General features: G+C 43.8%; 2 protein-coding genes and 1 long non-coding RNA gene across 11 annotated transcripts in view; all 3 read left to right on the top strand.

Moving 5' to 3' along the window:
* The window catches only part of LOC143426471 (uncharacterized), a 150422-nt gene extending 142803 nt beyond the window's left edge, over positions 1–7619 (top strand). For 2 of the 3 annotated variants that reach the window (XM_076899953.1, XM_076899955.1), the window contains 7 exons: positions 816–1004; positions 2830–2985; positions 3087–3304; positions 3978–4098; positions 4636–5297; positions 5380–5678; positions 5844–7619. In XM_076899953.1, the coding sequence (XP_076756068.1) occupies positions 816–1004; positions 2830–2985; positions 3087–3304; positions 3978–4098; positions 4636–5297; positions 5380–5678; positions 5844–7021 (2823 nt within the window). In that variant the 3' untranslated portion in view covers positions 7022–7619. The remainder of the gene's footprint in view (positions 1–815; positions 1005–2829; positions 2986–3086; positions 3305–3977; positions 4099–4635; positions 5298–5379; positions 5679–5843) is intronic. The other variant, XM_076899954.1, reaches the window with a different exon arrangement.
* On the top strand, positions 7620–8443 carry LOC143426483 (uncharacterized). Of its 2 annotated transcripts, none has more exons than XR_013102151.1 (2): positions 7620–7646; positions 7685–8443. It is a non-coding gene; the product is annotated as an uncharacterized LOC143426483 (long non-coding RNA). The 2 variants fall into 2 exon arrangements; XR_013102150.1 differs by having other exon boundaries at positions 7681–8443.
* Positions 8444–9679: 1236 nt separating this feature from the next.
* LOC143426470 (serine/threonine-protein phosphatase 4 regulatory subunit 4) lies at positions 9680–20978 on the top strand. 6 transcript variants are annotated; one of them, XM_076899949.1, is made up of 17 exons: positions 9680–9881; positions 10717–10770; positions 11453–11703; positions 11837–11910; positions 12245–12351; positions 12547–12776; positions 12913–13041; positions 13126–13232; positions 13307–13498; positions 13669–13827; positions 13904–14086; positions 14170–14616; positions 14687–14804; positions 14873–14912; positions 15003–15022; positions 15095–15140; positions 15373–17044. In XM_076899949.1, exons 2-17 carry the CDS (start codon positions 10730–10732, stop codon positions 16889–16891), a joined length of 3663 nt encoding a protein of 1220 aa, XP_076756064.1. In that variant the 5' UTR covers positions 9680–9881; positions 10717–10729; the 3' UTR covers positions 16892–17044. The 6 variants fall into 6 exon arrangements, with proteins under 6 accessions (XP_076756064.1, XP_076756062.1, XP_076756065.1 ...); XM_076899947.1 differs by having other exon boundaries at positions 9681–9881; positions 10454–10770; XM_076899948.1 differs by lacking the exon at positions 9680–9881 and adding an exon at positions 20799–20978 and having other exon boundaries at positions 10411–10770; positions 15373–16919.
* Positions 20979–21048: the final 70 nt, after the last annotated feature.

Below are 21048 nucleotides of genomic sequence, written 5' to 3'. Positions count from 1 at the left end.
CCGCGGTGGTCGCATTTTAATTGAAAATTTCGAATCGTTCGCGGGGGCGGGAACACAGCCGGTGCTTACTCTTGACGTGACGCGATTCTGACGAGCGTTAGTCAGGAAGAGAATCGCAACCCGCGGCTCGATATTTCCGTCGATGTCTCATCCGCGCGTACGTAGCTCGTGATACGAAACGAAATCGTTCTGGGGAGTGTTTTCCCCGTTGGCACGATTGACAGGACCGCGGCCAATTCGTGGGTGGTTATCGTGGACGGGAATTTGAATGGACGTTAGCGTAGCGTCGCGTGACAATTGAGCAATGAATCGAGCGATCGCGTGGCCGCGGGTGTCCGGATGAAATCTGTCTCGACGAAGCGGAGTTAGCTGGAACGAAACGGCGCGGCGCGTGATTGAACGGTGAGTCGACCGCGAATTTACATAACTCGCCTCGATGTATCGCGAACAGGACAATTATCCGGATCGTTCCGGCCTGGAAAAGAAACCAGTCGATCTTTTTGTCGTGTCCGCGCTCCGATCGTGTTTGCGTCTCGGCTGGAATATCGTCCAGGTAATTTCGCTCGTCGTTCGCCAGGGAAAACGAATCGCTCCCCGCGTGTTTCCCAACGGTTTCCATTTCCTGCTTTCACAATCCCGCCGCGAACTCCACATTATCGTAATTACGGTCAAGCGGAGGGGACTTTGAGGTCTGTCCCGGCGTTGCGCAAAAACGATCGATTCGTAATGAAAGTATCGCGTACGTAGAGGATAACACGCGCAATTGCGGTCGGATGAGAGTGTCTAACGGAGAAAATGATTTCTAAATGTTTCAGGTCCAGAGGCTGGCCGAATACGAGAGGTATCTGGGCCAGGAGGCGAGAAACCTCGTGGAGAACGGAAACGGAAGCGTCGGGAGCGGCGCCGTTCTCCAACGTGGACAACTCGAGGGCGATCTCCATCGCATCCAGGAGCTCTTTCCTGGCGATAACCTCCGGCTACACGAACGAGATGTCCTCACCACGGTATTTTACCATTTTTTACTCATCTCTTTAGTCTTTAAACGTAACGAAGCGTTTCGAAATACTTCGCGTACATCCATAAACACGGTTGCGCAACAAAAATCTCTGTAGAAGCAAAATATTTCTGCCTGGAAACATGACGGATGAACAGAGAGGGAAACGTACATCATACACGCGTTGCGTTTCAACGATTCTCACGAGCATTGGAGAACAGCTTTCCTGGCACTCGTGGAAAACACCCGGGCGTTCCGTCGCGCGTCGTGTTTCCCACGCATCTCGCCGGACACTCTCTCATTTGCATGTGCGACAGATGGATGTGTCGTTGTGAAATTGAACAGGAAACGCGGTGTAGTTTTCACCGCGCAGTTGCGAGTTACGAAAGCCACTTTCCACGGTGGAAAGCTGAATCGCTTAGACAGTTCTTTTTGTTTTATTTTCAACGGTCCCTCCGTACAGATTTTCATCTATGTCTGCCAATGACACGGGACTCGTTGGTCCGACCAGTCATCGTCCCACGTGTTACCGCAGCCTAGTTTGCATACTGGGCGTAAACAGTATTGTCAAGAGCAGAGCAGGGATTACAGGACTCCTCGGGTGGCTGTATGCGTGCTCGCGTTTCTCAACGCTCCGCTCACCTTGTGCACGCTCGATCGCGTACTCTCGAGTATGGTAATGGACCGTTTCCTCGAATCGCGTAGAGTCATCGCAAGTCATCGATGCGTTACCTTGATTTCCACAGCTTTCATTAACGCGCTACGATAATTCAATGAAACGCAACGTTGCTTCGCTGGCGCGTTGCGACTTCCAATCGCTCGGTGTTGCGATCTAGTCGAGGTAGAGTGGAACCGTCAATTTCGTAAGAGAAAATAGTTTAGGGGAACGACGAGAGACTCGAATCCAACGTTCACCACTTGTCAAACCGAAGTATGTTAATCACTGCGATCCGAGGTCGCTTGTAATTTCGTGTTTCGTGCGTGTCCTCTCTATATTTGGTGGAGTTATTTGTCAGTCGTAACTGTTCATCCGTCTGTTGATGTCGTGACGTCACTGGTCCCGGAGCCACGGGAAAAGCAGTGGGCTGGTATCCGCTAGAGCTGCATCAGAGAGATCTTAGAGTCTCGTTAACTTCCTGCTATGGGAATAATGGAGAGATCTATCTCGAGAGCAGTCGATCAAACGAAACAATCTTCGGATCCGTCAATAGGGACAGAGATACGTTAAAGTGATAAATTCATTAGCAAACTGCTGCGAGATACGCTCATGTTGGACCAGTATCCACGTTATTTTGCCTGGTTTCATTAACGCGAACCGGCTGCTAGTTGAAAATTTCGAACGGGTTTCGCGCGGGACGATGCCTCACTGTCGGCGGAATAGAGCCGGTGAAATAATGCTGTTAAGTCATCCGAAAGTTAATGCGGCTTGGCACGTTGGCGTCCGGTTATTAGCCGCCTGCTGCGAGGATGATAATAATTTATGTCCTAGATCCGAGCATCAAAATTGGTCATTACTTTGTGACCCTTTAACGCGATAACTGGATAGAGAGTTTGTCCCTCTCCTTCTTCCTCGAGCCGACGGTTAATTTAATGCTAATCCGTTGAGCCAAGGGTGCCTCGTGGCGCGTCGATATTCTGGATTCTCCAGTCCCTCGGTGATATTTCGTGCACGTACGAGAACGCAGAAAGGCGTTGCGTCCACGCGAAATCACGGACGATCGAGATGGTCTATTAACCGAGTCGGTTATCTGGCACAGTCGGTAGCGCGGTTCTCCGAAGATAGCAAGGTTTGTTATTGGTTCCGTCCCGCGGCAATGTGGTCTGTTTCGTTTCAGAAAATGAAGAGCCTGATCCGCAAGAGGAACGGCGGAAACCCTGGAAGGCTGACGAGAGTGTTGTCGCAGAAATCGTTGAACGTGTCCAATAACTCGCCAGCACCGAAATCACCGCCAAGGACATTCCTCTTGGAGACCCCGGTGCAATTCACCACGGTAAGTGATAACGACAACTACTCCTTAGGATCTTGTCGCGAGATACTTCAATGGAAGCGATCCCATTCATCGAGTTCGCTAAATCGTTTCTCCGTTCGCAGGGTGTGCAGTCACAGGACAGACACCTCTTCCTCTTCTCCGACTTGCTACTCATAGCGAAAGCTCGAAGCGGAGGAAACTTTAAGCTGAAGCAATCCGTGAGGATGAGCGAGCTATGGCTGACGGCTGGGCATATAGAGGATGTGGCTGAAACAAGCAAATCTCAGGAAACGAGTTTCGTTCTAGGCTGGCCCACTACGAATGTCGTCGCCACTTTTATGTAAGTACACATAACGAGCCATCTCGCGGTTCTATGTACATTGACTCAGCCGGGTATAATAGCCATCGCGATACAGCGAAATGAATATTTAGAAAGATCGAGAGTTCCAGTAACAGTAAAGCTTAACATTCCATGGCAAAAAGTAGAGGATTCCAACGATAAAGAAAGCGATATAAAAAGTACTAAAAAAAAAGCATAAAGTAGAGGCAGTAAAACGGGATTGTAGCAATATACATATATTTAAAAAGAAAAAGAAGGACAATAAATAAAAGCGGTAAAAAGAAATTGCCAACAACGAAAAAATGGTACAAAGAGAGAAGAGAAGAGAGAGAGAGAGAGTAACGTCAGGTGAGACGCAATAAAGTCAGGTGTAACATCCAGATTGGGCCACAGCAAGAGGCGGAGGGACTTTATTACACGTGGTAATATCTTACGTAGTCATAACGCTCCTCTCGCCCGTCCATCTCGCTGTATCGCGAAGAGACTCTTATAATGGTGGCGATTCCACGACGTCGCAAGAAGACTCCGACGAGAGTTCTTTCAGAGGCGCAATAAACTCGCGGACGAAGTTGCTCGGGGGCGGCGGGAAAGAGATATATCGTTCGATTAACCGAGTCGGGGTGTTGGTTTTATCGCGACGCATCACACAGGAACGTTTATTCGTTTCTTTCAGGACTGCTGCAGCGAGGGATCTCTGGTGGGGACGTCTGACCGAGCTGGTACGAGAGGAGAGTATGAAGGAGCCGCCGGACACTAACATTCAAGTCGTGTATCACGACAGTGACACGGAATACGTAAGTGCTGCACATACCCCTCACCATCGTTACGTCCAACCGTCGCACAGATTTACACAGGCGTACACGTCCGCAGGAGAAAGAAAGACGCCACGCGGGTCACGCCTTCGTGGTCCATTCTTCGCGCATCTCGGCATGCAAGAGATCGCTCGAACAGTTCGATCGCTTGACCTTCCTCGCGACGTTCCTCTCCCAGATGCTCCTTTTATATCATTGACGTCAACGCGAGAGTGGCTCGGTTCTGCTAAAAAGAGCCAGCTTCTATCTCACGGCCTTTTAATCGACCTATTCGCTCCAACCATCCGTTCATTATCGACCAGCGCGTCGCCGTTTAAATACCCGGCGTCGCTCAAGAAGACGCGAGTGACTTCGATGGTTCGCCGGAAGCTGCGGTCGTGAACGCGTCCTCCTATTCTTTCCTTTCTCATCTGTGTCTGTAAGCGCGTACCCGTTGCACGCGATTATCGTTCTCTCGAAGCAATTCTGTCATTTTCTTTATCGCCGAGCTACATCCGCATTCTTTTTTCGTGTTCGCAGTGTAAGACGATTATGGTAGGATCCGAAATGACGGCGGCAGCTTGCGTGAATCTGGCAACCCGCCTGTGGGATCTCCAGGGACCGTTCCAATTGTGGGCAAGAACGTCCGCTGACGAGGCGCCGTACCCTCTGATCGGACACGAGAGGCCTTTCGCCGTGAAAATGTCGAACCTGCGGCACACCCTGTCCGCGGAAGAAGGTTTCGATCTAGAACATTGTAACAAAAGCGGTCACGACACGTGCCACTTTATCCTCAGGCCGATACCGAAGTCGCCTGTGAAGAAAAACAAGTCCAAGATCACTGGATTGCTCAGGCGATCCCTCTCGTTGAACCCGAGCCTGTTCGGCGTCAATCTGTCCAGACTCGACGAGAACGGATTACCGAAACCTGTGCTGGTGATGCTGCAACAGTTGTTCGCCAAGGGACCGTTCACGCAGGGGATCTTTCGTAAGTCGGCGAACGTTCGAATCGTTCGGGAGCTGCGGGATCAGATCGAATCCACGGGTGACCCCAGTTGTTTGGAGGATGCTCCTATAATAGCAGTGGCAGCGCTGCTGAAGGACTTCCTCAGATCTTTGCCGGATCCTCTGTTGACTTCTCACCTGTTCCCACTTTGGATGGAGAGCTTGGACACTCCGAATCCTGTTCAAACTATCAAGAAGTAAGCAAAGAAACGAACGACTTTGTCATCGCGCGAAATTTCTTACGTTTTCACGACGTCTAATCAGTGTTGGTGGTTTCAGCATTTTAGATAGATTGCCCAAAGCGAATTACACCCTATTGTCGCATCTGATTTGCGTTCTACATCACGTGGCGCGACGATCGAAGCACAATCTCATGTGCGCCAGCAATCTGGGCGTCTGTTGCGGACCAAGCTTACTCTGGTCGCCGAATCCGACGGTGAACCAGAGCAGAGCGATCCCTTCGTTGACGGAGACGTTGATTCGTCATTGTGAGGTCCTGTTCGGCGAGGGCGTCACGCAGCTCCTCGGGGAGGAGCGTAGCGATAGCGGCGCCGAAGAGAGTACAGATAGCCTTCACTGTGAGTCCTTTTTCCATCGTTCTTTCCTATTTTTATACCTATGAATTATAATTGGGAGCTTTGATTCTATCACACCATGTTGCCATGCGTTAATCTAACGGAATCAAGGTTCCACGAATTGTACCACTGTCTCGATAGTCCACTGAGGAGTTTCTCTCGTTGCAGCAGGTGGGCTTTCCCTGGACAGCCTGGACCTGACGGAACCACCACGCAAGGACCACATGTCTCTCTCGAGAGATAGCGGTCTGACGCTGTCGGATTGTCAGCTGTTCATTCCAGAGTCTCCGGTGGGCTCCGAGGACTCAGCAGTAAACGCATCGTCGTCGAGCTTCGACAAGTCTTTGACTAAAGAGGACAAGTCCACCAGCAAGTCGTACATCCGCGTCTACGGCGGATGGGAGGAGAGAATAAACGGTTACACGACGAACAATCATCATACTAGCACCGTGGAGCACAGTTTCAGGGAGGAGAAGAGCAGCATCGGTTATCCGAACCCGAACTTCCAAAGGCAAGATTGGCTGAGGGCACAGCTGAAGAGGACGCCGAGGACAAAGCTGGAGGAGCACGAGCACCGCAAGGACAGATTCGACGAGAAAGATATATACGGCAGGGATTATCTGAGGCAAGACTCGATGAAGGAGAACGTGGAAAATTGCAAGGACATCTATAGAAACTCGCAGCTGGATATATCGCGAGATCTCAGGTCGGAATACGAGAGAGCTACGCAGCAGGAGATTTGTACAGAGCGGGTCTCGATTCATAATTCGGAGCAGGATTTAACCGGGGAGACGGCGTTGACCAGCAGCGACAGATATGAATTCAAGAAAGAGCGGTTCAGCGAGTTCAAGAAGGTCAAATCGGAGCTGTATGTTAATCGCGAGTCACCAGTCTCGCAGAACGGTAGCTACCATTCCGGGAGCGATCTCTACGAGTTCAAGAAGGTGAAGAGCGAGATATACGTGAACAAAGAGACGACGCGTACCGAGAGATACGAATCGGAGAGCAGCATCTATGGAAATAGGGACAGAACGAGCGAGATATACGGCTCGAGGGAGAGGAACGATTTGTACTCGTTCAAACAGGCAGAGGCGATCGATTTGTACGGTGACGAGGACGAGGAAGAGGAGAGAACGTGGCCGGATACACCACCACCACTGCCGCCTAGATTGAGGCATCTGCCGCCGGTGCACATGAATCTGGAGGACAGACACAAAGTGGCAGGAAGGTCAAGGTCTCTGCCGCCACCTCCTCCTTATCGTCCGCCCCCGCAGCCTCGCGCCTCGGTTACCACCAGACATTTAGGATACGGCAGATCCGTCGTTGATGACGAGAGTTACGTTTAATAGAAACGAGGTGCCGCACAAATGCACCACTACGTGTACATTCGCGTTGGCGTCTCGGCAGAATCAAAGAAGCAAAAGAAAAGTCGCAGGTCGAGATCGTGGATACACGTTGGCTCGTGTAAATGCGATCTCGTTACGACTGAAACTAGTCCAAAAACTGGAACGCACGTACGATGTATCGGGGAACAATAGCGATGTGTATAAATATCTAATTGCGTGGTCATCGAAAAGCGAAGAGTATATATATATGTAGCGCCGCTTTGTCGTTCGTTTCACGTTAACACGCGTAAATCTACGACAAATCGGAAGGAATGGCGCGATATATAATTACGTTAAGAGCGTACGCTTGTAAGGTAAAACGAGTCACAAAACGCTATCGATTGTTGGCGATTCTTAGCGATAGGACTTGACTGTTATACAGTGATTCAGGGTGCTTCCACGAGCCTTATCTCATAGATTTCTCTTTTTTTTTCTTTTTTTTTTTTAATTAGACATCCCTATATAGAAACGTTTATTGTTAAGTATAGACTGTAGCGGACAAGACTTGCGTCGAGATGATATTATTCGTAATTTCTCTTCTTACGTGAAGAATACTTGTAAAAATCTCTTCGAATGCGAGCTGTATGTAGAGATAGAATGAAAGAGAGAGAGAGAGAGAGAGAGAGAGAGAGAGAGAGAGAGAGAGAGAGAGAGAGAGAGAGAGAGAGAGAGAGAGTCAGAAGTCAATATCTACGGAACGAATCCCGATAATAAAATGCAAATTTTATTGCAGCCTCGTATCGAGAGAGGCGTAGCGAGGTTCGTTTCTATTCGTCGCCCTAGCATCGTTCTTTTACATACGTTCACGTAGCCAAGCGCACATCTCTCTATCGATATGTCTTGCGATTTCGCGATCGCTTCACGTTCGTTGGCAGACTCGTCACGAGCAACAAGAAAACAGCATCGACTGCCCCATCGCGTTTTATCAGATTTCCCTTCGCGTTCCTCTGCACGTTCACGTCTATCGTACTCTGCGTCGTCTCCCAACCGGAAATTAGTTCACTGCGAAATAATTGTGACAATTAAATAACTCGTTCTTTCCCCCCACCCCTCCCCCTCTCTTACGTTGTTAATTATAATTATCCGATTTTTTGTCTTCAATCATTTTTGTTTTAAACTTAGAACATATAAATCGTAGAGTGCTTCGTACGCGGATGCAAGCGCGATTATCTTAAAATTACATAAGATACACGCGAAAGTTTAACGGAGCAGTTCAATTACGATCCAAAGCTTTCGCCGTTCTGTATATATTAATGTAAACTGTAATCTTTTATATCGCTAAACGTATATGAAGTACACCCTATGCAATGCCCGTAAGGTATGTATACTTATCTAAATTATACGACATGCTATGAGAAGTAAATATATTTCGTATTTTATACAGCTGCGTGTGTTCGTTCGTATCAATATTCATTTCTCGTATCCTTCGCGGAACAATCGGTCGGCGAGCCGGGTGTACCCATAGAATTTCAAACAATCGTTCCTGAAAATCACCGCGAACGATCGTGTTCTTTTTTTCCTTTCCCACTTCCGCGCGAGCACTGCCCGCGAACATGCGTTTCCTGTTCTGATCAATCCTTTCAAATAAATGGGGTTATATTCGTTTACAGTATTCACCGTAAAATGCCGTCAACATGTTTATGGATTACGAGGAATTCGCTAGCCTCCAATTAGACAAGCCTATACCAGACATAAGAGTACGTAACGCTACATATATGACGTTCACCACGTCGAGAACAACAGGAGCTTCGCCAATCGATCGATTTATAACCCAAACATTCGTCCGCCCTAGGATGAAGAACAGCTGAGAAAACACAGTTTAGATCCTAGCTTGGAAAAGAAGCCAATAGACAGAGCACTTCATCTTTTGACGTAAGTCAAACGAAACTCCGTGTATCGGTTGTCAACGCGAAACCAGAGACAATAACGGTCCGCTTTCGTCAAAAAGTGAGAACCGATTCTTCCTTCCGCTTGACGAGTGCGCTCTCAGCTCTTTACAGAACCGGCCTATCCTTGGGTCTCGATAATAATAGTAATTTCGCGCGTAGTGCTTCGATAAATCACCGTGTAAAACCTTGAATTGAACCACGTAATCTCGTGCGATTGTCGTTTCAAGGTTCGCGGCGACGTTAATTAATTTCGCGCTCGTTAAATAGCGGTTCGAAAACCGTGAATCATCCTTACCGTACAAGTAGTGCGCATCGGTGTTATTACTTCGGTCAAATACCAAAGTAGTGTTTACTGTAACGCGGCGAAACGAGTAAAATATAAATGCGCGTATCTCGCGAGACGTTACAAGCTTACTTAAGGCCTGCTGCCTCGAAATCGCGATCGATATCCCGCTACGAAATTCGTGCAACGCGATTGCGTAACGGGCTATAAAAGTATCGCGATTCTAGCCAGTATTCTTTCGTAGAAACGTGCAAACGGCTGCCTTTTAAAGCGACACGTAGCGTCGCATGGAAATCCGTAAAATAACCGGCTACGTATACATCGGACTCGTCCGATTACATAACATCGAGTGACGATCAGCGTATCGGCTCTATTGTATTACGCGCGACGCAGAATTACGTGTTTTCATCGGCGGCGCGTAAGGACGTAGGCTGCGCTCGGCCGGTTCCGGCCAAGATCGGGCGCACTCGACGCCTCGTACGAGTCAGGTATAATCGATACCTTGGAGTCGGAGCCCAGTTTAGTTGTCATCCACGTTCGGTCGTGTTGTTTTTCTTGCGTCAAGTGCGTCATGTGAGAGAGTGCGTACGCGTGTGTCATCGTCCACGTAAAGAAAATTCTAAAGCCTGATTCCCACTAGCAGCCGAAGGTATGGTTGGATCACGATCAGTCGCAATTCAGAATTTTACCAAGGCATTCGCACAGGAGCTTGACTCGCGTTAACGGTCACGATAAGGTCGGATCGCAGCGAATCAAGCACCGGTTAATATCACTCGCGCGTAATCCGACGAGAGCATTAACGATGCACGATTTGGTCAGGTCGAATTAGAATTTTGTAGACCGTAGAATCGGTTCGCCTAGCGATCAGAATTCAACTTTTCGCAAAGTACACTTCTGCGACCAAGTAAATATTTATAGAATTTTAAATTGTCGATAACCAGATGAGATTCAGATGAGATCTGGTGTTCGTTTATTTATTCTTCATCTCTCACGATTCTACGATATTGATCGTATCCAAAATCGTGGTCGTATGTTTTGCTCACCCAAAATTAACGCGATTTGTATTAAAGTACACTCGGAGAGTGTGTTTCTTCCTCGAGTAAACGAACAGAAATAAGACTGCGATTGAACTCGCGTGTTTCGGATCGTTACAAGTGAATGCCGTGATAAAATTCTAGATCGTGACTGATCGTGATCCGACCGTACCTTTTTAACTCCTAGTGGGAATCAGACTTAAACGATAAGAAACACGCTTGTTCTTCACTGCGGGCTATTCTCGTTAGACGATCCGCTGAAATCGACTCCATTGTTAACAGATTTTTATTTAACTCGACCGAACGACCCGTGAAAGCCCCCAGTTGGATTACGCGTAAGATATTTAACCGGTGCTCGACACGACGTGATCTAACCGTACCGCGACTGTTAATGTGAATCAAGCTTAATTCAATCTTCGCCTCGTTCTTGTTCTATCGCTGAATCAAAAGATGCGCGTTGAAAATGTTGGAAGAGGAAACTCTGTACAAGAGCACATCCCCTCGGTAAGTGGTCGGACGTGAAGAATGGTTTTTTTGCTTTGCGAGATCCGTGTGCCCGTAATCGTCGCTCGTCTTTCGATCCTCTCGGCTGTTTCCCTTTCGTTACGAACCCATGCACGGTTTCTAAAAATAACGCGGCGTCGTTCAAGGAGTGTACTGTCCTGTCGTCCAACCGTTGCTAATTATAGTCCTTTAAAGACAGCAAGGAATGACATTCTACGAGCGACTCGTGAGCGGTTAACTAAAAAACCCACCGTTCGAAGTAGCTAGGTTTCGAGGTGTAGGTTATTCGAAGATCCCCGACAGTGTTACCGATCGTCTTCTTTCTGTTTGCATAACAATTAGCGTTTTGTTGGGCTCACGTGAAACGAGACTCGCACGAAAGCAACTATACACTCGCGTACAGACACTGTACCAGTGAAAACATTGTCACATGCTCGAAAAGGACATGTTATGTAAAGATTCCTGGCCTTGGAGGTTGCATACGTTTAAGGGAAATGACGCGAGGATGACGAGATCGTCTTTACGAATTTGACGATCCTAGAAAAGTTTTCATGCTCGACGAACAAATTGTTGTTCTGCTAATTTATGATAATAAAAACAACGAACGTTGCTCAAACGAGTTATGCCTGCTAACGCGACTGGTCTTGTATACCATGTGCTGTCATATCCGTATTTATTTCAGGAAAGGCGATGAAATTCAAAAACTCAATTTTATTCAAACGTTACCGAGCCTCTTAGCCAGAGATACAGAATCATGTATGACACGCGTGATACCAAAAGTGCAGCACTCGTTGGCTACTGCGTCCACGGAGTTCCACCTTGCGGCTTCAACTACGTTCAAAACGATCCTAGAGCAGAAACTTGTCAACCATAATGTCTTCAGTCGAACATTCCTTCAAAGTATCTTAAATTCCCTTGACAAACGTGATCCAGGTAAAGGAATTTTGTTTCTCTTGTTGATTAGAGTTGCTAGACAAACCTGTATCAACATTTTCATGCATCTGGTATTATTCTACTTCGTTAAATATGTACATATATATATATTCATATATATATATATTTAAAGTTATCTGTCATGCATGGCTGGAGACCTTACTGGATGTGATAGAGTTACTGCCAGTAGAAGTCATAAGAAAGCAGGTTTGTATAGATGATCTTAGAAAATTGATATTCAAAGTACGTTATCATTTAGAAGGGCAAACGTATTGCCATATTTGTAGCGTACACACGTAATTTTATGCAGGATGTTCCACATCTGTGGTACATTCTGCAATATGATTATAGTAGATCAGTAATGAAGTTAGATTAGTTTTATTATTTAATACTAGACTAAGCATCAAGTACTCTGTCAATACTTATTGCAATAAAATGCTAAGGTACCTGACATAGCTTTAACAATGCAATTATGTACTGAAATTTAACTGCTGAGACAGCAATATTTCCGGGTCGATAATAGATGTAAAATTATATACAGATTCTTCCATTGACTGTAAGCAAAGGACAATTATCGCAACCTATCTACTCCAGGATAATATGCAGCAAAATATTAGGAAAAATTTGTACAAGATTTGATTCTGCTCTGTGAGTATGTTTCATCTTACCGAAAGCTTTAATAAACTTTTACTGCTGGGATGGGTACCAACTGTTTAAGAAAATATCTTGAATGAAAAATTAAATGTATAGAAAATTGTATGAGAAGTACTGTGAAAAGAATAATCAGAGAAGCGGTCTTCACTCGAGTCATTAAATAAGTATAGGTATTAAAACTGTTGTCAGGATACAGAAGGAAGTTCTACCAATGGTACACTCCCTCTGTCAGGATGTAAATAGTGAAGTACGAGCTAGTATCTGCTTGCAGTTACGTTTTGTTGCCGAAGGCCTTGGTGCTGAGTCTGTAAAATCTGCTTTGCTACCATCTCTCGTAGAATTAGCAAGCGATGAAGAGAGCAATGTAAGATGCGCCTCTGTACAAACAATAGCGTATGTGCTACCTCATCTTCAGGAAGGTATGCTTGACTAATAGTTGTGCATTACAAGCGTTTCAAGTTTTTTGTAGCGACATGTATATATACTGATTAATGTCTTTCGTACCATAATCTTGCAGTATTGAGATACAATGTGTTTTGTAATTATTATTTACAGATACAATAAAAACTACCATAATGGCACTTGTTAAAAAATTATGCGAAAGCACGCAGTCTGTACACTCGGACGATAACGTGACGTGTGTCATTGCCCAAGAATTTGGAAAAATTGTACTTGGTTTGGAATGTGAGAGTTCAATTCTTATCAATTAAAAAATGTACACTTTTGCAACCACAGCAAATATATTGATATACGATTAATTAATTTCAGACTGCTTGTCACCCACAGAGAAAACATGGTTTTTGAAGTATTTTCAACAACTCGCACAAATGGGTATTATTTCGATGAAAAAGGAATCTAAGCCTCATATTCCATTTGTAAGTTTATAACAATAGAACTTGGAAAAAATTCATGAATCGTATTTTTTTTTTTATAATTTACGTCGTTCCAGATGAGTAGTAATCCTGACGAAGATGAAAGATATGTGGAATGCAGGAGATGTTGCGCGTTTAATCTGCCTGCTATGTTCATCTTTGTATCAAAATCGTCAGACGATACAGACGCGCTGCTTCTTACATTCAGCGCGTTGGCAAGCGACCATTATTATTTGGTCAGAAAAACTGTAGCAAGTGGAATTCATGAAGTAAGAATTTATTAAAGTAAAGGACACCAATGTAAGTCACTTAAAATCTGGTTTCTCAAAAGCATGAGAGAAGAACAACTTTGATCTACACTGATGTCCTTTACTATAATTCTATTAGATAATGTAATGTGGATACTACTCTACAACGAGTACGATAATTTATTTCGTAGGTGGCTAAGGTGTTGGGTCCAAAGAACGGACGAATAAAAACAGACATAATAAAATTGTTAAAAGACGACTCGGAAGAAGTTTTACAAGGCCTAATTCCTAATATAGGATTAACGCTTGATAGTTTAGCGGAAAGTCAAACTATTGGTCAAGATAGGATGGTTTGTATCGTACACTTCTTGGTAGGATACTATGGAAGTATGTATATTTATTTCATTTACATAATGTTATTTATAGGATTCGGCTGTTATGGAAATAGGTAGAGCCTTATTAAAGTGCGAGTCGGAAGTGGCTGCTACACACAACTGGAGATTAACCTCATTGATGCATTCGCAACTTGAGATATTACCTAAATATTTTCCGAGCGACTTTATATATTCATATTTCGTGCCAATGGCTTTTTTCAGAATGTTACATGCTGTAAGTTCTAAAAATAATCACGTCTTACCTTCGTTAAAATATATACGACATAATTAAATCATCTTTCCATTCTTAACTTTTAGAGGCCAATACCCGTTCGTCTCTCCGCAGGAACCCTATTTCTTTATTTTTTACGTTACAATACGAAGCCTATGCAAAGGGTAGAACTTCGTACCAAGTTGTATTCCGAGATGGCAAACAATTCAAGTTGTTACGTGAGAATGATGTTTGTTCGTACGATGATAGAGGCCTTGGAAATTTTCTCATCCGTATATTTCAAGGAACATTTTTTCTCTGTTTTATTAAACTTGGCAGAAGATCCTATAGCTAACATTAGAATGAAAGTAGTGTCTCTGTTGCCTCAATTGAAAAGTCAGCTACGGATGCCAGCTGATAAGAAATTGTTAACCGCGTTAGAGTCGACTGTATCGCATTTAATAAATAGTGAAAAAGATGGAGACGTGCTTGCCGTGTTATCCGCTGTTATAAAAAAAATGAACGAAATAGAACTTAAGTACGAAGGCCGGACTGTAAGTAGCACTTAAATGTTGTTCGATCTTATAATGTGGGCCCTGCCTACATGAAATTATTTTGTTTCAGCCATCTACACCACTTTTGAAGCAAGAAATAGAGGATGCTAGAAAATTAGAGGAAGAGAAGAGATTGTCAGGAACGGCACCTGGAAAATCCACAAATGGCGGGGCTACAGTGAAAAAGGGTTTGTATAATGAGGTCCGATAAATTAATATTTTTCTTAAAAATGTTATCTTTCGAATATAATTGCAGGAGGATGGCGACAAATTACTACCGATGGCTCATCGAAAGTGTAAGTTACATTTTCTGCTATCCAAAAATGATTAAATCACCTATTCTTTGTACATGTATAATATATTTTGTTCCATTTTTTTCTTCTCAGAACTCAGACATCATCGAAAGGTGAGTATTCGTATTGATACCGCTGTTTAACTGTAAAATCTTTCTCGTAACAATGATCATTATTTGTTACAGGTAGCGTATCGGGATCGCCTCGTCAATCAAGCGATGGACCAAGAAGGTACGCAAATCATACGTATACATACTTAGTCGCCGTAATTACGAACAAAAATAACGTTAATTTTAAGCATGTGATACTACAATCTCGAGAATCGAGAAGAGATAAAGTGAATCAGCATTTAATAAAAAACAAAGATGTAGAGTTATTAGACGTTACTGTTTTTCTTAGTTTGTTAACAATTTTAGCGGAAAGAACCTAATTGTCAACTTTGTGCATGCTTTGCATCTAACAGAATTCAACTAACACATTCTTGGGAAAGAATAGAGCATACCAACTCAAACATTAGCACAACCCATACTAATCTTGACAATGGATCGTGCAGTGATTACGTAACGCAAAAGACTCAGCAGGCACGATCGAAATTAGCGTTGCCGTTTATATTGTGGCCGGAAACGTGTGAATGCGACTACGCGGAAGAGTACGCATTCCACTCATGTCCCTCGTCCGATTACGCAAAGTCTGTCTTTTTGGCGATTATGAGGGAGAACAGACGGAGATCCCAGCAAAATTTCCTACTAACACGCGATTACGCCCGCGAGTTTTCCACTAACATTGCCAGCAAGGACACTGCCACTGTAAGAACGTTTGCAGCTCACTATAATTCTTGTTGGCCTTGTAGCTCCATGCCCGAGATACCGGTGATGCTGTCGGACGACGAATTCCTCGTGGACGCTGGTATCAGGATACCGGTGAAATTCTCGCTGAGTACATCCAAGATACCTCACTTACAGGACCCCGTATTCGGTAAAAGAACTTCGTTTAACGTGAACCATGTCAGGCCTACCAGCATGAATTTCGACAAGGGGAAGCCTAAGAGAAATTGTTCCGTGGAGTATGAGGATTGTATGAAACGAAGGGCGAACGTAGATCAATCGAACGAGGCGATGACGTCCATCGATTGCGAGGACGGATTGAGATTGGTGAAGGAAGACCAACAGCTTGGTAAAAAGGATTCGGTGTATGTCGCGCCTCTGATGAGGTCCAGGTTCGGATTCGGCATGAATCAGGATAGGATGGTGGATGATAAGATGAAGCGACGAAACTCGTTGGTGTTGGACAAAGAGAAGCCCAAAGTCGTGCAGACGAAGTGCACGTTGGACAGGACGAAAAGAAACTCTGTGAACTTCGACAAAGGGAAGCCTAAGAGAAACTTCTCCATCGAGTACGAGGACGGTATAAAACGAAGGAATAACGGGACTAATCAGTCGAAGAACATAAGGTTGCGATCGATCGATTACGAGGACGGTCTGAGTCTGGTGAAAGAGAATCAACAGCAGGACAACAAAGATCTGTCGTACCTCGGATCTGTGATGAGAACCAGGTTTGGTTTTGGCGTGAACCAGGATAGGACGATGGACGATAAAATGAAACGACGGAATTCGTTGATACTGGAGAAGGACAAACCTAAGATCGTGCAGACGAAGTGCATGCTGGACAGGACTAAACGGCACTCCGCGAACTTCAGTCTAAAGATGCTAGACACGAAGGAAGCTAAGCCTACCTTAAAGGATCAGCACAGCTTAGACGCGACCGATTACACGCCCTCGGAGCGTCTGAGCCGCGCTCTGAGACGTTACTCGACGTTGGACGTGAACCATAACCAAGGGCACAGCAAAATACCTTTGAGAAGTTTTGTACGTCGCAGCAGGACCGCACCAGCTACCAGGGCTTCCAGTCCTGTAAGCTCTCAGTTAAGATACGAGGAGATCAACAAGCTGTGCCGAAAATTTGAGGAATACCAACTCTATTAGCGTATTTACATCGTCGAATACGTCTAAGGTAGGAAGGTAAAAAATGAGAAAAGATGAAAGATAATTGCATGTGCTGGTTCGCATCTAATTGCTAAACGTGTTGAATCAGAGAGATGGAACAATTTCATGGGATATACTTTTTATTCTGTGCATTTTAATCGTAGAATCTTGAATTTGTAGCATTTTTCTTTCTCTGGTAGTAACAACGGGGTATTTAAAAAAGAGAGGCTGTTGTCTTAACGCCTCCTTTTCACACAGCCTTTTACGTTTCTCACTTTTCGTAATTAGCTTAATGATGCATATTTCTCTTCGTTCGTTTGTACGGCTGTTAGATATTTCAACAGATCTGTTTCGTATATAAATTAGACAAAGATAAGTGTTCCGAGATAGTCTGCTCATCTTTCTACTCGGTTTTGTATATCTATTCCCACGTTAAACGAAGCAAAAGATTATCTTTCGGTAGAGATCAGTCAGAAACGTGCACCGGATATTTCAGCGTCTGAATAAAAACGGATCCGCGTATGCTCGAGTTGGAAGACTGTTTTATTAGACGATGCCGTATCGAAGTTCGTACGAGTAAAAAGAATAAGACTATTTTGCACTTTAATTTTATAGCTACGTATTTAATACGTATCGTTCTATCGAAGTTTACTCACTGATCGAATATATTCTAATAGATTATTATTATTATTATTATTATTACTATTATTATTATTATTATTATTACTACTACTATTATTATTATTATTAGGAGACTACACACACACGCGAGATAATGAATGATAGAGTTTAAATTATCTTAATAGCCAATTCTAGGTCTAGTCTCGAATAGTTGTAAAAAGCAGGGCTAGTTTTTAACGTCTAGAAAAGACGTTTTTTAAATCTTCGATACGACTTTTGTATCTCGCTTTGTTTCGTTCTTCATTTTCTCTTTTCGATGAGTTTAGTTCTAACATCGTAGCGAGAACGAAGACAGTTTTTTAGTAAGATATTTTATCGATGTTTTTTATAATATTTCTTTTTTTTTTAGTATAGAATGATTTTACAAGAAATCAAAGCCTAACAACGCCATAGCGAGTATTTTAATAATTATTTTAATCGTCTCCGTTGTTGCATCGCGTTGCGTAGAGAGCGTTCTAGCGCTAGTTAATTGTAATTTTCGATCAATTTACGAACATCGACGTTAACGATTGACAATTTTACTCGAAGAACCAGTGAACTCGCGAGAAACGAAGTATAAACTTTTTGAGCGCAACTTTAGGGATTCTCGATTCCCCGATTCCCTCTACACACACGTTGACCGATCAACTATCCCCTTGTATCGCGGACTGGAGTCACTGTTGTGTCTTAAAACGAAAAAGAAATATCTACGAAAATATCATACAGTCGTAAAGAGAAAAAAAAAAAAAATAACGCAACGCGTATAGAAAAAAAATGTATTATGTATATAGACTGACCAAGACGAATGTCTAATTAGTACGGAGTAAGGGAAAAGAGTCGAGAAATTTATCGTGAGGTGAGATGAGAGAAGAGATATATCAAATTATGTATCGAGGGGACGCGTATAATATCTTCGCAGAATATTTTCATTGAGCTTCTAATGTAGATGTATTTTGGGGCGACGGGACAAAGGATAAGCGAAGAAAGATGTAAGACGCTTCGAAGCCAAAGATGATATCTAACGATACGACCTATGCGTATTAACGTACAAATCCTTAAAGGCATTATGTACTTGTATCATGTACATATACCGCGTAAGCTTTACAGTGCAAGTGCCATTGAATGACGACGCTGAAGACTTCAACGCCAGAAGAAGAAGAGAACGATAAGTATCGTCGAACGCGGGGGATTTACGGATAAAACTTGGAAGAAGTTCATTCAAACGCCCAAAATACATGTAACGAGCAACTATCACGACACCTCCGCGATATGCGGACATACGCCGTAGTCCTGATACGTTGTTCGAATTAAAAAAGATTATCGTAGTTATATATAGTAGATATTATAAAAATGTTGTTCAAGAATCGAGGTATCGACTATTCTTCTTAATATCTCGTTCGTTACGCTCGATGCTCATCCGTTTAACCCTAGAACACAAAAGTTGTTCAACTATAAGTGCACGATTCTCTGTAGATTTAATTTTCATCCCTGTCGCTAAAACTAGTAACAAAATATATTTATTATATACCATATGAATCCTTTGGAGCAGGATCTTCAAAAAATCGGATCGTAATCAAATATTTTTATAAGACGTCTTTTAGAATCAGATAGCAACACATAAGAGATTGTTCCCTTTCTTAAACTGAATAATTTATAATTCCCTTACATGTATTTAGTGGCAGAACAGCGATCTTCTTTGCTCAGTTATCATTTCTTGAAGCCATTCAGAGTCTCACAAAAATGACCAAACCTTTGTGTTCTAGAGTTAATTATTTCTTCTTCTTATATGCTATTTCGTTCATCTCTCCGACCATATTTCCGTAAACGACGACCCGATTTGATTAGAGAAAGTTTTCGAATAATCGCTAGTCAATCTCTATTTCACGAGGTTTCGCGTATGTACCATTTAAACGTTATTAATTTACGGTCTACGAACAATATATATATATACTTACTTTTCTTTTGGTATAAGCTGCTGAACACCAAGAATAGATCGCACTCTAGCTTAGGGACTAGAGAGAGAAAGAGAGAGAGCGACGTAATTTACCGATCGACTGTTGCCGCGTAATAATATTAATTATTTTGTTATAACTGTAGGAGCGCCGAAGGAAAACGAGGGGAACCCCGAACCACCGGGAATCGTACCCGGACCCCCACCGATCGGCAAGCAAAGATCCTAGAAAACACGCCTGTAGTCATTGCGCCCTTCCTAATTTCCCCGTTGCCGTAGATCCTTTCTCCTATTTTGGGCATGGAGGCCCCGGTACCACACACGGCCATCGCGCGTTGACATTCACCCTCTCGAATGTCTTCTGCGCGCTACTCTTTCTTCTTCACTTCGAGTGACGCTCTCCCGCTCAGCTGCACAACATCTCAGGTGAAGGGATTCAATATAGAGGTGGGTTCCAACAAACCCATCCCTAGAATTCAATTCTGACCTTCTTCAACCAATTTGGGAGACGCGTATCGCACTTCACTTCGTTTCTTCTTTACACCGACACCATTTTCTATGGTCGTCGACTTCCGTGTGGTCGTAGATGCCTCCATCCCGCTTCCGACATTAATAATTGTAGGAACGCCGATGAGAAATCGCCTGTAGTCACAGCGCCCTTTTCCTAATTCATTTCCTCGTTCTGACTCTTCTATCTTGGGTATGGAGGCCCCGATACCGCGTAACTATAAGATCGTACGGCTACAGACTTATATAATAACGAATAGCGAAGCTTGTTGTATTATTTTTTTATAGAAGACTTTAGGATAGCGCGCCAGCCGTACGATTCCGCGAACCTGACGACTAAATGGTGGATGTTTATGTGAATTTTATATTTTTATAGGCAAACCTAAAGAACACGGAGTCGAAATCGAAATTCTTTTCACCCCCCCGAAATATTGTAACGAGTATCTTGGGGTACTTTTCCGCGTTGCACGTGTGTGTATTATTTCTTTGCCACTTTGTACATTTCAATTACCAAATGCATAAACGTCCGCCGATCAATTGCGAATCGATCGAGTCTAGAAACTTGCAACGAACTTATCCATCGCTTAGAGCAGGCCGAATTCACGAGGGGTGCGTCGTTTACATTCGTGTCTCGCGGAATTGTACGGCTGTTAGTTCACGATGCGACGAAACTTCTTTTTTATAGAAGACCTTAGAATGTATTATACGTATATGTATATACACACTAATAAGTATACATATATGTCTAGTTTAACGAAATTGAACAAATTGTTAAATGTGCAACTATAGGAGCCGGGGAGGCGCGGGGAGACGTGTTTCGAAGAGAAGCAAGCGAAAGTAGAGAACGAAGAAAGTTACTCAAGCACTTTACGAGGATTACCAGGAAAACACAGGGGGAGAAAGTAATGTTTTCTCGAAATGTCATATTCTCGCCATTGGGTAAACAAACGAACAAACAAAAAAAGAAAATATCCGCTTAAAACGCTGCTCCTTATTTTTGTACAGAACTTACCCGTACATTAATATTAACTTTTGTGCC

This window comes from Xylocopa sonorina, chromosome 8, assembly GCF_050948175.1.
Source record: "Xylocopa sonorina isolate GNS202 chromosome 8, iyXylSono1_principal, whole genome shotgun sequence".
Lineage (NCBI taxonomy): Eukaryota > Metazoa > Arthropoda > Insecta > Hymenoptera > Apidae > Xylocopa > Xylocopa sonorina.
The sequence above is the reverse complement of the archived record's forward strand: the minus strand, read 5'-3'. Positions and strand labels throughout refer to the sequence as shown.